This window comes from Ictidomys tridecemlineatus, chromosome 6 (assembly GCF_052094955.1).
Source record: "Ictidomys tridecemlineatus isolate mIctTri1 chromosome 6, mIctTri1.hap1, whole genome shotgun sequence".
Lineage (NCBI taxonomy): Eukaryota > Metazoa > Chordata > Mammalia > Rodentia > Sciuridae > Ictidomys > Ictidomys tridecemlineatus.
In genome coordinates, this window is record NC_135482.1 from 45,198,373 (window position 1) to 45,217,313 (window position 18,941).

Sequence of the window (18,941 nt, forward strand, 5' to 3'; positions counted from 1 at the left end):
GCCTGCTAGGGACTCCTGGAGAGTTCCCATTGGTTGGGGAAGTGCAGTAGGAGGGAATTCTGGGGGAGGAACCTCCTCTTGGGTTCCAGGACCGGGTGAGTGGATGGGCAATCTTCCCAGGCGCTTATGAGGCATTGGCGGCAGTTTCAAAAAATAAAGTTTGTTCCTGTTTGAGTGGCTCGTGATTTTGTGCCCAGCCAGACTGCAGCAACTTACCCTAAATCTTACATGAAATGGAAATAGTAATAATTTCTGCTTCACATAAATAAGGGGATCAAATGAGATTAAAAAGGTTGTACTGAAGGTGCTTTTAATTTTCTTTCCTCCTTAGAGAATCTATCTATCGACACCCCATCTTGTAAGGGGCAACACTACAGACTACATGACCCTTTTACCTGGCCATAGCTGATTAAACCCCAGGTAGACAGGGGAGCCATGTTTAACCCTCAGATTCTTTTTCATGGATTTTGAAATTTTAGAGATTGAGACATTTAGATTTGGAGAACCAAGTAAAAAGTTAATAGAACTTAGTATCTGTGTTAGCTTTCAGTTGCTGTGACAAAAATGCCTGACACAACAACTTAAAGGATGAAAGGTTTATCTGGACTCATGGTTTCAGAAACTTTAGTCCATGGTCATCTGGCTGCATTGCCTTGGTCCTAATGTAAGGTAGAAAATCATGGCAAAAGAGCACAGCAATGCAGAGTTGCTCAATTCATAACAGTCAGAAAGGGCATGGGAACAGCATACAGTCCCCAAGGGCATTCTCCAGTGACCTACTTTCTTCAGTCAAGCCCCACCTGCCTACAGTTTCCACCACCTCCTAATAGTCCATTCAATTATCAATAGATTAATCACTGGTGAGGTCAGAGACCTCACTATTCAATCACTTCCCCAAAACTCCACCTTTAAACACTGCTCCATTAGGGAACAAGCCTTCAATCATGAACATTTGGGGGACACTTCATATACCAACCATAACAGAGTACAAGAGAACATTTGGGAGTAGCCATGATGGGTACAAGCAAATGAGTGAGCAGATCTGAGTGAGCTAGTCTGAAGACAGAAGAATGAAGCAGCTTTGCAGAGAGAATTAGGCAAGACGCCATGTGGTCCCCAGATGAGATAAAGATGGTGGGATTAGCATAGGGGGATTGACTATTTCCCATGAAGCTTGGCTATGCTTCTGCTTTGTGTGCAGAATTCTTCTGCATCATTATACAATAATTCTGATGTCCTTTACTTGTTTTGTGTAACTTTTTATTTCTTGAAAAAAAGAGAATGGAAGACAGAAATAATTGTAAAACTGTAAAATGGAAAGTACCATACAAACACAAGATTAGTTTTGTCTTTGATTTTTTTCACTTTGAATTTAGCCACCCATTAGGAAAAAGGAGAAATGGATAAACAGCATAGCCTTCCAGGCAAGAGCAGTTCCATGAGATTCCTTCCAAACCCTGCAGAGTGACAACAAAAACTCTCACAAATTAGGTATCAGGAATCCGTCAGTTGGGCATTCTGCGTAGAAAATGTTCAGACTTTAAAAGGGCTGGTATTTATCAGAATCATTTTGGCGACGTGGAGAATCCAAATTCAATCTAGCTAAAAAGCAAAATGAAGATGCATGCATCCACCTAAGTCCATGGGGGCATATCTGACTTAGAAATCTATCCTATATCTTAGCTCTTTCCTTTATGTTGGCTTCATTCTCTGGCAGGCAGTCCACCATGATGGCAAGATTGCCTCCTGCAGCTCCAGGCTTACTCTTACTGGCTTAATCATTTCCACATAGAGGATCTCTTTGCTTAGTCTCAGGGAGGGGGAGAGTGGGGGGCGGGTTCTGATGGGCCTAAGTGGCATCATATGTTTACCCTAAACCAGTCACTGTTGCCAAGGGAATGCAATCTTTTCTTTGCCAAGACCTGGGTGTTGGGTGGAGTATGGGGATGGCATCAGCCTCACCTGATTCATAGAAGTGAGGAGCCCAAGCATGGCAGTTCACTAGAAGAAAAATCGGGGTGCTGCTACCACAGAGGGGGGAAGGCATGCCAGGAGGGCTTTTAAGAGGTTCTCCAACCCTTCCCATCATGATCACTTGAGACTTACAAATGAGAAGTGACCTTTCTTTAGAAATGAAACCTTTTTTTAAAAAAGTCCCTACCATAGAGGGAGAGGGCACTACCTGCTGATGAGTCAGTCACTGTCCTGAGGCCCAGCTTCCCCACCCACAGCCTCATTGCCAGCTCACTGAGTCACCCAAGGCCCCACCCAGCATGTTTTGTTTTTCCCACAGTTTCCTTGACTCTCCTGGGACAGATGGATGGCTCTGGGAGCTGAGGAAAAGAAGTGGTGTCTTTCAGAAACAAGAGCGCCTCTCCCATAAGCAAAGCCAGCAGAGGCCCTGGATAAGGTGGGCAGAGTGGGAATTACTCATTTGGCAGTTTCTGGAGCACTTAAAATCAATTTTTTTTTAATTATAAAAAGTGGCTTCATATGTAACTTCTACCTTTTGGACCCAGATAGCTCAGGTGTCTCTTTGGGCTTGCAGCCTTCTCTTTCCTCCCTTCCATCCTCTTACCAGGCTTACTCTTACCTTACTGTTCCCCTTCACCTTCCTCTTTCTCTTCACATTCTGCTCCTTCACAGCACAATGTCAATGCCATGGTTACCTGGCAATATCAGGTGATGGCTCACTGTGTGGCTGTCTGGCTAGTCCACAATGGTGCAAAAAGGTCAGGGTCGACCACATGCTTCTCTTGTTCCCTAGCACCTCACACAAAGTCTGGCACATAGAAAGCCCCCAGGGATATGCATGAAATGAGTGAGTGAAAATGAGCCACGTGCTGCAGAGCTCAGTACATTGAAGGGTCCTCTGCACTGGGGTGTTCTGGTGTGTGTTTGTGGTTGTTTTGCTCTGTTTTGTGTCTTACCTCTAGGAGGTGTGACTAACAGCCTTTTCTTTTTCACCCAGTCTTGAGTAGCTTCTCTACTGTAAATAATTCCAGATACTGCTCCTGACAGCCTAGAGTGTCCACACTTAACAGGAAGTGTTTCTCAGCAACTGCATAGGATGATGGGCCTGGGATCTTAAAATTCACATCAGTGGAAAGACTACAGCAGCCTAATTACTGACATAATGCACTCAATGTTTGGATACAAAAGGAAACATTCACTAAATGCTTTCTGATTAATCTGCAATTAATTTAGATGCTTATGCAGTTGTGTTGTACAGAATTAAGTGCAGGAGTATAAATATAAACGATGAATAATAAGCTATCGCTGACTATCAGGGTTCTGGAATCCTCTAACCGGCAATAAGCCATTTGATTTTCTGTAGTTTCTATTGGAAGTCGCTCAGAGGTTTTTGAAGTGTGCTTGAAGAAAAGAATAATAATCTCTTATTCCAAATAATAATAACATAATCATAATCCTATTAGCCCAAGTAGTAACAATAAAAAATAATCACAGTGAAAGAGTAAGAGGAACTCAAATTTGTTTTACTGTATCTTCTTGCCTTCCTCCCTGGTAAGAGGATAACGGTTCTCTTTTTATGTACTTCTCACTTACTGCATGTTAACTGATCATCTACTATGTGCTAGGCAACATGTTTTCTAGGTGGAGAAGATGGTAATTAGACATACAGGTAACTTACCCTAAGCATAATGGACTGAAACTCAAAAGGAGAGAATTGTCAATGTCTTATTTATTCATTCAAAATAATATCTCCCAGGGGCTGGAGATGTAGCTGTTAATAGAGTGCTTGCCTCACAAGCACAAGGCCCTGGGTTCAATCCTCAGCAACACACGCACACACACAAATAATAATAAATAATAATAATAATAATAACACCCCAGAGACCAAATTTAGTGATTCCTATTCACAGTATCTTCCTGTATTCTTACAGTATCAAACCACTTTACAAAGAGTCTTCACATAATCATCTCATTTAATGTTCACAAAAATCCTTGGTGGTAGGTAAGACTATCATGAATCCAATTTTGCAATTGGGAAAGTGAAATCCAGAGAAATTAAGAGCATTATCCAGGGTGACACCAATGACAAGTAATTGCACCAGGACTAGCACCAAGTCTCCTGACCCTGTGTTTAGTTCTCTTCCCAGTTAATTTTCATTCTAAACTGTAGGTCAGACTGGTGTAACTTACAAATGGCTCGAGAAATTGACTCTGGTGAAGACAAGTCATCGAGAGTCTTTCTAAAATAGGATCTAACTTCATATTTGTGGGGGACCATAAAGAAATTGAAGAATTGAGACTGTGATCTTTGGCACCCATCCCTTCATCGGGCTGCATGTCATAAAAACTGACAAAGACTGTCTCCTTCGTAGAATCCAGCCAAGTAGAGATGGACTTGTGTACTCAACACTGCTGGTAAAATGAAAGTCTCCAAAGCTGTGTTTCCACTAGCTTTAAACAAACACTCATCAAAAATGCACTAGGTTCTAAATCCTCAGATGCTTCTTAAGAGCTCAATTGGCTCTTTAGAATCAGACACAAAAATCAATGCTACATGCCCTTGAAGAAATGAAAGCCAAAACACTTTTAGCTTTGCCAAGGGAAGAATTCACTGCCGTGCTCCTCAGAGTGAGGCTGATATGCAGCACTCTAAAGTGAGCTGTTAAGCTCTGGCACAAATACATGTAACTTAGTGGCTGGTGGCAGGAGATTCCACCATGACTGTCCTTCTGCCCTCCCCTTATTCTATATTATGACTAAATGGCCTCTAATCAGCTTACTCCTAAAGAAATATCAGTTACCAGGGTCATTGATATGTTAGTGCCTTTTGGTAGGGGAGGGAAGGGGTTGTCCATATCTCAGTTGGTGGTCTCCAACTCGAAAGAGTCACAAGAAAGGAAAAAATTCTCAAGGAGGAGTGAAGTAGTGTAGTGGAAAGGGACCTCTTGTTCTTGCTGGACCTATTGGTGCCTTTGCTTTCTAATCTGTAAAATGGGGAAATAGGAATAATTGCCTTCACTTTTAACATCACAGGTTGTCAGTATCCAATGAGAGAAAAGGTCTTTGAAAGTGCTTTGATAAACTGTCAACAGAATTGGGAGTTTTGTTGCTTTTCTTTTGAAGATTTGTAATTCTATGACTCAAACAATGTGTTATTGGAAATTTATCACTAAAGATGAAATTCAAAAAGAGAATGGGGAAAAAAAGGGCATGGGAGAAATAAATTAGAATGAAAAATTTTAAAAAGGTATATTAAGAATATTATGAAATTTTTGTTTAAAAATACTGGTGGGATGTAATCCTAGTGACTCAGGAGGCTGAGGCAGGAAGATCCTGAGTTCAAAGCTCTTGTTATGGTTTGGATGTGAGATGTCTCCCAAAAGCTCATGTGAGACAATGCAAGAAGTTTCAGAGGAGAAATAATTGGATTGTGAAAGTCTTAACCTAATCAGTGAATTAATGAGGCTTGGTGTTCAGCCTCACCTCAAGCCCCCAAGAATGGCAATTTCTGTTTTAGTCAGCTTTTTTGCTGCTGTGACTAAAGGATCTAACTAGCATAACCTTATTTGAGGGCTCACAGTTTCAGAGATCTTAGTCCAAAAAAGCTAGCTCCTTTCCTCAGGGCTCCAGGTGAGACTGATCATGGCGGGAGAGGGTGGTGGAGGAAAGCAGCTCACATCATGGTGATCAAGAAGCAGAGAAAGAGACTCCACTCTCCAGATACAAATATATATACCAAAGCCATGCCCCCAATTAACCACTTCCTCCAGCCACACCCCACCTGCCTCTAGTTACCACTTAATCCCATCATGAATTAATTCACCGATTAGGGCTCACAATCCAATCATTTCTGAAACTTCTTGCCTTGTCTCACAGGTGAGTTTTTGGCGACACCTCACATTCAAACCATAACAGCCAACCTCAGCAACTTTGCAAGGCACTTACCAACTCAGCAAGGCCCCGTCTCTAAATAAAATACTTTTAAAAATGGCCAATCCCTGGTACAAAACAAAAAACAAAAAAATCACTGGTGGGTTGAACACCTGCACGCAAGTTTTTGTAAACTTGAAGTTTTATGTTTCAGTTGTTTTAAAAAAAACCCACCAGAGATTTCAAAGTCGTATTTGAGTATCTTATTAGAACTCATAGAAATGATTAGAATTCTATTTGTTTATGATATGTGATTATTTTACAATATTCTATATTATGGGGCTATTAAAGTGTTATATAGAATATGATCTTAAATAATTGGCAAAGCAGGGAATTAAGGTACTTTGAATGACCTGAAGTTAAAAAACAGTGTCTATTTTTCATGGCCGAACTTACCCTGTGTTATCATAAATGGCACCTGGTGGCATGTGATATTTCAGCTCAGCTCTTCCTTGAGATGTTTTAAAACATTCTCTGAATGTTTTAAAAATAAACTTTTTATTTCAGAACAGTTTTAGATTTACGGAAAATTGCAAAGAGTACACAGAGTTCCCATAATCTCCATGCCTCTTCCCCTATTATAAACACCTTACCTTAATTAGTATGGTAACTGTTCACAATAAGTTAATGTTGACACGATAACTGAAGCCTATCCTTTAGTTTATTCTCTGTTCAGATTCCCTTAGTTTTCACCACCTATTCTTTTCCATTCTAGGGTCCTACGCAGGATGCCACATTATAGTTCGTCTGTATCTCTTGACATTCTTCTCGGCGGTGTCAGTTTCTGAGCACTGCCTTGTTTTTGAAGACCTTGACAATTTAGAGAAGTGCTGATCAGATATTTTGTAGAATTTCTGTCTCTCAGTTAAAATTCGACTAATATTCTTCTCATGATTACACTGGGGTTATGAGTTTTGGAGGGAAGACAGGCATTTAAATTACTTCAGTCTGAGGTCATGCCACTGAAATCATAATTCTCTGGTATAAAAATAAAAAAGGCCTTTGGGCTTGAAGCAGCTTTGTCCACAGTGGACAGCTCACAGCTGGGAAAGTGGGGTTTTTTAATCAATTTTTTAATTTATATGTGTCAGCAGAATGCATGACAATTCATATTACACATACAGAGCACAAATTTTTCATATCTCTGGTTGTACACAAAGTATATTCACACCAATTCGTGTCTTCATACATGTTCTTTGGATAATGATGTCCATCACATTTCATCAGGCTTTCTAACCCCCTGCCCCCTTCCTTTCCCTCCCACCCCTCTGCCCTATCTAGAGTTTGTCTATTCCTCCCATGCTCCCTCTCCCTACACCACTATGAATCAGCCTCCTTATATCAAAGAAAACATTCGGCTTTTGGTTTGGGGGGGATTGGCTAATTTCACTTAGCATTATCTTCTTTTACTCCATATATTTACCTGCAAATGCCATGATTTTATTCTCTTTTACTGCTGAGTAATATTCTATTGTGTATATATGCCACATTTCTTTTTGTCCATTCATCTGATGGGCATCTAGGTTGGTTCCACAGTTTAGCTATTGTGAACTGAGTTGCTATAAACATTGTTGTGAGTGTATCATGGTAGTATGCTGTTTTTAAGTCTTTTGGGGTATAGACCGAGGAGCGGGATAGCTGGGTCAAATGGTGGCTTCATTCCCAATTTTCCAAGGAATCTCCACACTGCTTTCCATATTGGCTGCACCAATTCTCAGTCCCACCAGCAGTGTATGAGTTTGTTGTTTATATTATAATAATTGCCATTCTGACTGGAATAAGATGAAATCTTAGAGTAGTTTTCTTAATACAAAGAGAATCTTCTAGCAAGTTCTCTTCTCCCAGCAAGCTTAACTAATCCCAGCATGCCACAGGGTGCCACAGGTGGCTCACTATCTTCTGGAAGACTTTCAACATCTAGTCTTCTAATGGAATTTATTGGGAATACTGTATGGAAACCCCCTTAGGGCAATATGACTGAACTACAGTAGATATCTGAAACCCCCATATTGTCCTGAGCATAAGCATATGAATAAGAACTGGGAGAAAAGGAGTCAGATTAATGGACTCACACACACACACACACACACACACACACACACACACACACACACACACACATCACCTGCTCTTTTATGTGCATACTCTCAGGGACTTGGGAAGCTGAGGCCAGAGGTTCATAAGTTCAAGGCCAGTCTGGGCAACTTAGTGAGATCCTATCTCAAAATAAAAAAAATAAAAAGTAGTGAGGATGTAACTGAGTGGTAAAGCATACCTAGGTTCAATCCCCAGCACCAGGGGAAAAAAAAAGACATGGAATGACAACTCCAGAACTAACCCCAAGTCATGCTGGGCCAGGCCAATACTATAGCTCAGGAGAAGCAAATGTGAATTTGAGTCTAAGAAACTGGAGGAATCTGACGTACTCCTCCCAAGAATTAACTACCCTATTCCATTTTCTACAAAGGCTATGCTGTTAAATGTGAAAGGAGAAATGATTTTCAATATATAATAAAATTATAAATGTTATGTAATACAAAGGCATATGTTCTATGTGCTGTTTGGTTTTTATTTTTTTACAAAAATAACTCGATTTATGTGTATTTAGTTACTCAATCCCTTCATAATCCCATTGTAATCTTCCTGATTCTGTTCTATGTGGATATAATAATTGCTCATATTTAGTAAGAAGCTTTCTATGTTTTACACACTTTATCTCAGTTAATCCTGTCTGTTGTAAATACTCACTGTCCTCGTCTATAAATGAGGAAATGGAAGTTTAAGGAATTCAAATAACTTGCCAGAGGAGACACAGATAAAGTCAGGATTTGAACTCAAGGATGGGACTACCTGGCTCCAGAGGTTAAACTCTTTGTGTTAAGAAATTTATTTCAAAATATCTTCTGTGATGGGGCTGGAGTTGTAGCTCAGTGAGTGATAAAAGTCTTGCCTAGCCCGTGTGAGACACTGGGTTCAATCCTTAGTACCACACAAAAATAAATAAATAAATAAATAAATAAATTAATTAAAGGCATTGTTCCATCTACAACTAAAAATATTTTTTAAAATTTCTTGTAGTTGTAGGTAGATAGCATGCCTTTATTTTATTTGTTTATTTCTAAATGGTGCAGAGGATCAAACCCAGTGTCTCACCTGTGCAAGGCAGGTGCTCTGCCACTGAGCTACAGCCCCAGCCTATAAATAATTAAAAAAAAAAAATCTTCTGTGAAAGCAAGAACCATGTCTTTTTTTTTTTTTTTTTTTTTTTTGGTACCAGGGATTAAACCCAGTAGTACTTAACCGCTAAGCCACACCTCCAGCCTTTTTTATTTTTTAATTTAAAGACAGAATCTCGCTAAGTTGCTTAAGGCCTTGCTAAGCTGCTGAGGCTGGCTTTGAATTTGTGATCCTCCTGCCTCAGCCTCTGGAACCCTGAGGATTATAGGCATGAATCACCAAACCTGGCAAGAACCATGTCTTTTCTTAATATTGAGGTCTCACAATTAATTTCTATCCACATGGTACTTATCTAGTAATATCTAAAAATAAGAAAGAGGAAGGTGTATTATTACAGCTGATTACCATTGTGAAGGTAAAAAATAAAACAGCCTCATTCAAATTGACCAACAGTAAGATAAGGGAAGAACAGCCATTCAACTGCCCTATTCCCTGAAGTACGGGGAGAGGAGCTTGATTTTCCAAGTTCTAAACCAGAGCACAGGAACAGGAGGCAAAGGGAGAGGGGGGTACTGCAGGTTTGAACCTTTATTGTGATGTCCAAGGAATGCAGGAGCAAGGCAGTGTATGCTCGATTAGCTAGTTTGAACAGTTTCAGCAGGCCCTGTGGTATTTGGGCTTCCATCTTCATAAGAGGACATATTCCACCCACACAGCAAGTTTAGGCCCATGGAGCATGGTGAAGAAGAGTTGCAACTCTTTCTCTTAAATCCATTTCATTGGCAAGCTACATGTGTACTCTAGTATTGCACGCACGCACACACACGCGCACACACACATTTGCCTCAATGTGAGTTTAACATCAGACGCCACTCACTCCCTCCTCCACCACATCACATATTCTCCAGAATCTCTGTTTAGCAGGTCCAAGTTGAAATGGCTTTTTATTTTTTTCCATAAGCCTCGAAACACAATAAGACAAAAGTAGTACTAGACCTGCTTATTTTGACTTTACACATCCTTAATACCAGAAGCAGTATTTTCAAATGCAACAGTATGGTTTTCTCGGGGATGGATATGTTTCCTTCAGCGTCATGGCACAATCAAACACCACATTCTCTCAGGTTCCAGCAAACACTTTATTCTCCTCATTAATGTCTCCAAACTGTTGGAAGCCAAAGCCTAAAAGAGTCCTTCAGCAATAAATGTGAAACGTTTCACAGAAAAAGACGAAAAAAAGTTGCAAGGGGATCTCTGTGTCTGTTGACTGAATTTCTGAGCATTTTTCTTTGGTGAAATCCCCAAACTTGAATAAATTAGGCGCAGAGTCGATAGAAATAAAAGAAGTAGTCTGTGAAGAATATCCCAGCAAAAAAAGGATCTGTTGAACAGTCAGCCAGATCCTATCAGAAAAGGAGAAAAGAAAGATGAATGTAAAAATTAACTGTGAAGTATTGTACTTATTTATTTAGGGATCAATTTCTTATTAAAAAGAGAAGAAGAAGAAGAAGAAAAAAAAAAGCAAGCTTACTGGTGCAGCCACACGGAAATGGTATGCGCTGTCGGAGAATGGGGCGACAGGGAGGCTCCAAATGTGCTGGTATCCCTAAATAATAAATGAGAGAGATCCATTTCATAACCACACTCCACACTGCACTAGAAGGAGCACAGCCCAAGGAGGCATTTCCTTAGGACTGCAGGAGAGGTGTCTGCAATAACAGCTTTAGATAGGTGTCACTAAAACAGTCTGTAGCTTCTAAAGGACACAAAAAGGCTGAGCCAAGCCCTGTGACCAGGTTTAGCCAGCTGAGGGAGGTTCAGTGTGTCCCTCCCTCGGCAGGGAACAGAGGCCACAGTTCTAACCATCCTTCACTGGAACAAACTAATGTCAAGGAGTCAGAAAACATTACCTGTGTCATCTCCTGGAAGACTTCTCCTTGGTTTTGGAATCCTTTGGTTTCCCTATTACTATTGAAGCATATATTTCCAAGAGTGAATTTGCACTGGAAGACTATCAAAGGCTCTGTTGTGCTTCAAGACACAAAGAAAAGAGAGGACAATTGAAGAAGCAGTTCCCAGCTCCTATTAGATACAAAGAGGGCCCATTGACTATGTAACTCAGAAATCCCTCTGAAGTTCACGATAGCCATTTTATTATACAAGGCTCAGGGATACTGATAGACTAGCTTACATCTCATTATTACAGAAAGCAAGCCACCTTCAGATAACTACTGAAACACCACATGATGGTTTGTAAAATCTAATGTCATGACTTAGATCACCTCACTTCAGAACTTAATATTTCCAGAGATTTTTAAATAATCTTTGGACATATCCCCTCTCTTCACACTTGCAGCTAAATTCGCTCTTACCCGAAGTGTCTAAGATTTTAGATTCTGCCAACTCCTGGTGTAGGTAGATATTATTTGAAATAACAAGGTAACAAACATAAGTAAGGATTTGGGGGTGAATCCCATGAGAAATTACCAGGCTTTAAAGTTATCAGAGTAGAAGCTCTGCAAGAAAGGATGGTTCCTCTCTAGAGACTCACTCATGAATCATCACTAAAAGGATGAGATCCATCCTTCTTTGGAAACAATACTTTTGCTCAAATGGGAACAATTTATAATCTCAGTTGAGTTTACAGTAATCCCCTCCCTTGTTCATGGGAGGACAAGTTCTAAGACCCTCAGTAGATGCCTGAAATTACAGACAGTAGTACCAAACCCTATGTATGACTGTTTTTTTCTTATACATACAAAACATATGATCAAACTTAATTTATAAATCAGGCATAGTAAGAGATTAACAACAGTAAGCAGCAATAAAATAGAACAATCATAATAACATATTGCTTAAAATTTATGAATTATTTATTTATAGAATTTTCCATTGAATAGTTTTTCACTATGGTTGTTATGGTTTGGATGTGAGTTATCCCCCAAAAGCTCATGTGTGGGACAATGCAAGAAGGCTTAGAGGTAAAATGATATGACAGACTTAACCCAATCAGTGAATTAATCCCCTAACAGGGATGAACTGAGTGGTAATTGAAAGCAGGTGGGGTGTGGTTAGAGGAGGTGAGTCTCTGGGGGTGTGCTTTTAAGGTAAATATTTTGTATCTGGCCAGTGAACTCTCTCTCTCTCTGCTTCATGGTGGCCATGTCTGAATCCTCTTTCCTCTTCCACACTCTTCCACAATGATGTTCTGCCTCTGAATGGACTATGGACTGAGACCTCTGAAACCATGAGCCTCAAATAAACTTTTCCTCCTAAAATTGTTCTTGTCAGGTCTTTTAGTCACAGCAGTGAAAAGCTGACTAAAACAGAGGTTGACCAAGGGTAACTGAAATTGTAGAATGAGAAACGGTGGATAAGGCAGGACTGTTATATGTGTTATTTTAAAAATCAATCAGATTTTTTAAATGGTTCATAAGCCAAAAGGCCTGATTTAATGGCTCAAGGTGATCTTTTTGCCATTTCAGAAGTTATAACATATAATCTTATTTCCTTCCTTGAAAGCTAGAAATGAGTAAGGAAATGCTATTCCAAGTTATTCAAGGAATGCTAGAGAATAGTACATTTAGCTTGTAAGAATGGTACATTTAGCTTGTAAGAATAGTACATTTAGCTCTCTCTCTCTCTCTCTGTGCCTTGAAAGATGGTGGATTCTGTCATGAAACATTGGCTGCTTGAAACAAATCTTTCCAAGGTAAGCAGCTGAACTGAGCCTCTTCACGTGGGCAAAGCAGATGAAAGATGGTGTACAGTGAGACACACAGTGGGGCCCAAGTGAGACAGCGGGGCCATGGAGGATGATGGAGGGGGAAATAACTGAGGTAGGAGCAGGGGCAGAGTAGGGAGGACAGAGGGACAATAAAGAGCGGGGCTGTGGGGACATGGAGGAGGAAAAAAGGAGAGACTAAAATCAAGAGACCTGATTTCTTCATGGCACAATTTTTGAGTGAAGTGAGCTGAAAATCAAAGTACCATAATTACTTAAAATATTAGATAAGAATAGGTTACATTAGAGTTCTGTGATTTTGAAGGGAAGGTAGATAATTAAAAGTTACCATTAATTGAGTGCTAAGAGTCAGGAAAGGGCAATGCCCTTCCACATCTCCTCTCCCAGGGCAGACAAGAGAGGGAGGGCTGTGTTGGAAGCCCAGGCCAGCCACATACTAGCTGTGTTTTAGAGCACTTTTTTTTTTTTTAATCTGCGTACATCAAGAGTTCCCATCTATAAAACATAAACTGAAAAAATGCCATCCTGGGAGAACTGTTGTGAGGATTCTACAACCCAGGATTAATGCGTACAGTACCTGGCACACAGCCTGTGCTCAGCAAATGGCAGCTGCTCACTACACCAGCATTAACCCTAATTCCCCCAGCAGCTCTATGTGCCATGGTATAATGCACTACTCGTTTTATGGAGGAAGAAATGGTAGCTTAGAGAAAATAAGTGACTTTTCTAAGATCATAGGATTAGTGACAGCAACATAATCTGAACCCTGGTCTGCCCAATTCCAAACTCTGGCTCCTCTTTTATTCTCTCCTGTCCTGGAGCAAAGGGGTGGCACCTGCATTAATTAGCACTGCTACCAGGATCTCATCAAAATACGCAGCCCCCCATTCAGGGGTCAAGTTATTACCACTGTTCCCACCCCAATCTGAAGAGAAATCAGAAGTTTGCAGCTCATAAACTTGCAACTAAAGCTACTCCTGCTGCACAGGGATGAGTATAGCCCTTACATTCCTGGAGGGAATGTTCCCAGTTCTCATTCTGAAAACCCTCCCTCCACTTACCACCTCTCCACCCATCATTAGTAAATGCTGACTAATGGCTTTCTATCTCCAAACTTATTGATTAAATTGTGAACTAAATTCAGGCTTACTGTTCAAATTTGTATTTTATACCATGTACTTACTTGATTTCCAGAGAGAATTTGACATTGGTAGGTGTGTACTTATTAACAGGAATTTTGTAATTATAATTTCCAGGCCTAAATATGAAAAAATTAAAACCACAAATCAAAATATGCAAGAAAGATGTTAAAAGGCTTTCTGCCACTCAATATTTATATGTAAACTGTGAAATACTATATAATAAATAATAAATATAGGCAATCAAGTTTAACCTGGTTTAATGTTTTGATTTACAGAGACTTGCTTGTCATTGATCATTCAGAATGATCTCGTTCATATCTTGATATTAAACATACTACAAAGATTATACTTTTTTAGATCATACAAGAAAAAAAAATCAAATCCCGGACCAAATATTCAAAATTAAACACAGAAGAAATAAATTCAGTCCCCATTACAGAGACACAGATTTCAGAAGACAAATGAGGCAAAGGCTTCAGACTCAGGGAAGGAGGAATGGGAATAATAAATGCCAATTTTTAACCTTAAATTATTTCTTTTAAAACAATGAGTATGTTTTTCAGCCTTATTCCTTTTTTTAACCTGATAGAACTTAGAGTTTAAGTCAATGGTCCTGAGTTATAAAAATGACCTATATGGAAATGTAGGAAAAGAAAATACGTACTTTTAGAACCTGAATCTATTATAATTATCATAGCCCTGATTACAATAATGCTGCAGTCTGGCTGGGCACAAATCAGGAGCCACTCAAGCAGGAACAAACTTTATTTCTGAACTCCACCAGCACACTCCACACACGCTCCCCAGGAACTCTCCCCAGCGCGGCTCCTCTAGGAACACACCACACACCACACACCAACCGGAACTCCCACCCCAGGGCTGCGCGCACTCACCCTCGGAACCCCGCGAGAACTCAACGGGAGCTCCAAAGTAGCGGGTGCCCATTGCAAGCAAGAGCCATCCTATTACTGGACAGTAAAGGTCTAATATACAATTGAATCAATCCAGCATCATTTTAATGGCTTGCCTCTCAACCATTACTTCTGGCAAAATGCCAGGGGCCATTCCGACCGGCTGTGGCTCTCAACACAATTTAAGATAGAATTGTTTATCCATAAGTTTCTTCTCGCTTCCCAAATTTAAGAGATAATTGGGGGAGTGGAGAGTTCCACTAATTCACATTATAATGAAAAAATCCCAGGAAAAAAAATGGCATATTTGTATCTAAAACAAAGTGTTCCTTATGACTGGTCATCTTGTGAATTACATGGAGAAATAACTTAAGATGAATTATAACCAACTTAATTATATGAATTATATGAAGAAACAACTTAAAGTCAGGTAAGTGGGAAAAAAAGTCATTTTAGATTAAACTAAGTTGTTAAAAATGTGAAAGCAAAAATATATGGAATTGAAAGAACTGGAATTTCAAAATTATATCCATTTCAATGAATATAAATATCAAATTAAAACAACACATTGTGCACTTTGAATACAGACAATTTTTACTTTACCTCAAAAAAAAAAAAAGAAAGAAAGATAAGAGTGCTACTTTTATACCAAGTTAAGAACAGTGTTCTTTCAGTGAATGAGTGTATTAAAAATAGAGAGAGGAAGAATTGTCTTGGGATGAAGAGTGTTTTGTTCCACTGTGGAGCTTAGATGAATGGAATTCATTTCCTATTATGTGCCTCCCAATATCTGCGTGCTTCACAGCAACCAGCTCAGGTGATAATAGACTCATAGATGAGAAATGAATATGCAAAGAGAATAGACATTTTACCCAAGTCCTAGGACTTGAGCCTGTACCGTCTAATTCTTCTTCAATATGTCCTGCTACATTAATTAAGATCTCTGATACTTATTACATGAGTGATCTTAGACAAACTTTTTTAAGTTCTCTGAAAACTACATAATAGGTATAAATAAGACCAAACTCTTAGGGCTTTTGTGAGAATTCAATGTGATACAAATAGATGCATCATAAACAAATCAGAAAGCAACAAATAGGTTATTCTTATAACTCAGGACCATCAACTTAGAGCCAAATTCTATCAGGTTGAAAAATAAATAAGGCTGAAAATCCACAGGATTTGTGATACCAGTTCAAAATATAGGCCTTGCCTTTAAACCCAATAGATGCCCAGTAAAACATTTACCACATTAAGAAAACCTCACTCCCCATTCTTAATGCTTGCTGGAGGGGCTTGCATTCTATCCTAGATGTATCATCACCCCATACAGGTGATATGGCATATGGCACTGCAGATGGATGTTGCTGATAATTTTTGCAAAATCTAGATTTTTTTCCTCCTTACTGAAAAGCTAAGATAAGTCGTATGTTTTTCAGCAATTAAAATAATGAGAGCCCTAGTTACTAAAGTATAAAAATGTCAGCTCACTTATAACCTGGAGCCATGAGTAGCCATGTCTATCTTTGTGGTTTATAATGAGCATCTCTGTCCCTGTGGCATGTGCCCTCAGAGAGTCAGCCACAGAGATGCTTCCTAGACATGTTGCTTTGGACTTGTCCATTAAAGCAGGAGACTGGAATCATTGGGGCTGTGATTTATTGACATTGGCTAATACCAACCATTTTATGATTCCCTTCTCCACCATGTAACCAATGTGTTTTCACTTAAGGAGTAATGTAAGCACACATTGGTTTCAACATGTAGCTTTAGATTTTATTCCAGTCTCAAAACTGAAGCCCTGAATAAATTCTGGAAACAACGAGAGCATCATGGGGAGGCTCACCTACCCGCACAGAAGGCTTCTACTGCAATACCGATGATCTATTATTTGCTGGATTTCCATAATCTGAATAGAAGTAATGGTCGTATCAATCCCTGAATTGAGAAGAAAAAGAAAACAAAGTAAACTCTTGTACAGGGAAAGAGGACTGTGTTCCAGCATAGTCCCCAAATTGCAGAATATAAAATAAGAGTTTCCCAGATAAATGGATTCTATTTACATTCAAATGGAAAAAGGAGGAGGAGAAGGGTCCAAGATTTGTTTGTTTGTTTTTTGGGATAGTAAATTTTAAGAAAGCCTATAAAAATACAGGCTCTAATAAACAGCCTCCATAAGATCCAGAAGAATTTCTGGACCTTGGAAATCCTACTAAGTCCAAATTTTGAAAATGAAAATGAAACATGAAACACAATTCGATTCTGAAAACAGAAAAAAAAAATATATAGTCCGAATAAAAGAGGAGAACGAGAGCTTCAAATAAATTATTTAAACCCACAAAGATCAACCACAATTTGTCTGCTGGTGGGTGATCATTTTTAATGCCTCATTATTGGTCAAGCTAGCATCGATTACAGAAACCCAGCTCCATGGGTATGTGCAGCAGATGGGTGTGTGGCAGGTGGGCCTCAGCCTTTGTTCCTGTTTCCCATTCCAGTAATGCTTTTACAGCTCATGATTCTACCTGGCTCCACAAACCAAAAAGAGTGTCATTTAAATGTCAACTTACAGTCACTCTGCCAGTCAGAGCGGATGAGCTCATCTCTTACCGGGAACAAATTGCTTTTTTCTTCTAAAGAGGAAAAACATCTGTCAGTCTAGAGGGTTTGTTCAGGATGAGAATAAACCCTGTAAGCCTTAGTTTGTCTTAATACGTTGAATGTTTTCCCACCCTCTCTCTGTTTTTGAGTTGAAATGCCCATTCCTCCAATCATGTGTTGAAGTTCTAACCCCATTTCCCAAAATGTGACATTATTTGAAGATGGTGATTAAGTTTAAATGAGGCTGTTAGGGTGGCCTAATCCAATCTGACTAGTGTCCTTAGAGCAGATTAGGACAAACAGGGAGACACCAGGGCACTCATGCCCAGAGGACATAATAAGAAGGCAACCATTTGCAGGCCAGGAGCAACGTCTCAGAAGAAACCAGACCCCCAGACAAGATCTTGGACTTCAAGCCTCTAGAACTATGAGAAAATAAATCAAGGGTAATTTATGTGACAATAGCGAACTAAAACACCATCCCAAGTTGACCCTGTAGCTCACAGCTCCCTCCTTTTTAATGCCATACCACATTTTACTGCATTATTGTCGCAGATTTTATACCAAACATTTTGGCAAAAAAAGGTACAACCACTATGTGAAGCTTTTAAAAAAAATGTGCCAGTATTACTTAAAAGTTATTTATTACTAAACTGGCTTTGGTGCAAGATAGGGATGCACAGAATACTCATGAATATATGTTAAAACTGAATAGTCCAAATCAACGCACATCATTTCTTTATAATTTTCTGGTCTGAAAAAAGGAAAAAAAAAGTTAACACATTAGTTGTTATTGATGTGCTGTATTGTTGTCAAAATATTACATTTGAGAAAATTTACAACAGTGTTATGAAGTGTGGACTTACAAAACTTAATCTTCCATGTCAGAAGATTCTGCACCATTATCTTTGGTTTGGTTTTCTGGCATCATCACTTGAGTAAATTGGGTCTACCATTGGTACCAGCGCACAAGTCAGATTCCGGAAATACACTGACAATTTTTAGACTGAAAAAGTAGGTGCAACATTTATGCAGTGGCGACAATTATGAGGTGAAATATGGTAGCATTTATTACTGAACCACCCATGTGGCCATCAATCAGTGATGTATCGGTCACTATACTCAAGTGCGTTAGACTTAAGAGTATCTCTGTATTTTCACTTAACTTTTTCTTTTCTTTTTCTTTTTTTTTTTTTTTTTTGTCCTTTTTTGACCACTTCAGAATGGGGAAACTCTTATTAATACTCTGATCCTCTGAAGCTCCTGGCACAAGGTCTTGCTCATATTGTGTATATTATGTAAACCAATTTTCTCTGATTAATAATAAGCTAATATTAGCTTTATTTCTTATTTAGTTTCTGGATCAGTAGTGTTGATAATCAAAATCATTAAATACAGATTATCTGGGGGGGGGGGGTTCATGTACCTTAGTGTTACCATCTCAGGATTCTACTTTCCTGC

General features: G+C 39.3%; 2 protein-coding genes across 2 annotated transcripts in view; one reads left to right on the top strand and one right to left on the bottom strand.

Moving 5' to 3' along the window:
- The window catches only part of LOC144378612 (uncharacterized), a 262,662-nt gene that overhangs the window by 190,112 nt on the left and 53,609 nt on the right, over nt 1-18,941 (top strand). The gene's annotated exons all lie outside the window — the stretch shown is intronic.
- Nucleotides 10,009-18,941, bottom strand: part of Myrfl (myelin regulatory factor like) — a 71,656-nt gene continuing 62,723 nt past the window's right edge. Inside the window, exons 18-23 of the mRNA XM_005328761.4 lie at nt 17,450-17,512; nt 16,730-16,817; nt 14,010-14,084; nt 10,992-11,112; nt 10,613-10,687; nt 10,009-10,484 (exon numbers count right to left, since the gene is read on the bottom strand). Of these exons, the coding sequence (XP_005328818.2) occupies nt 10,398-10,484; nt 10,613-10,687; nt 10,992-11,112; nt 14,010-14,084; nt 16,730-16,817; nt 17,450-17,512 (509 nt within the window). The 3' untranslated portion in view covers nt 10,009-10,397. The remainder of the gene's footprint in view (nt 10,485-10,612; nt 10,688-10,991; nt 11,113-14,009; nt 14,085-16,729; nt 16,818-17,449; nt 17,513-18,941) is intronic.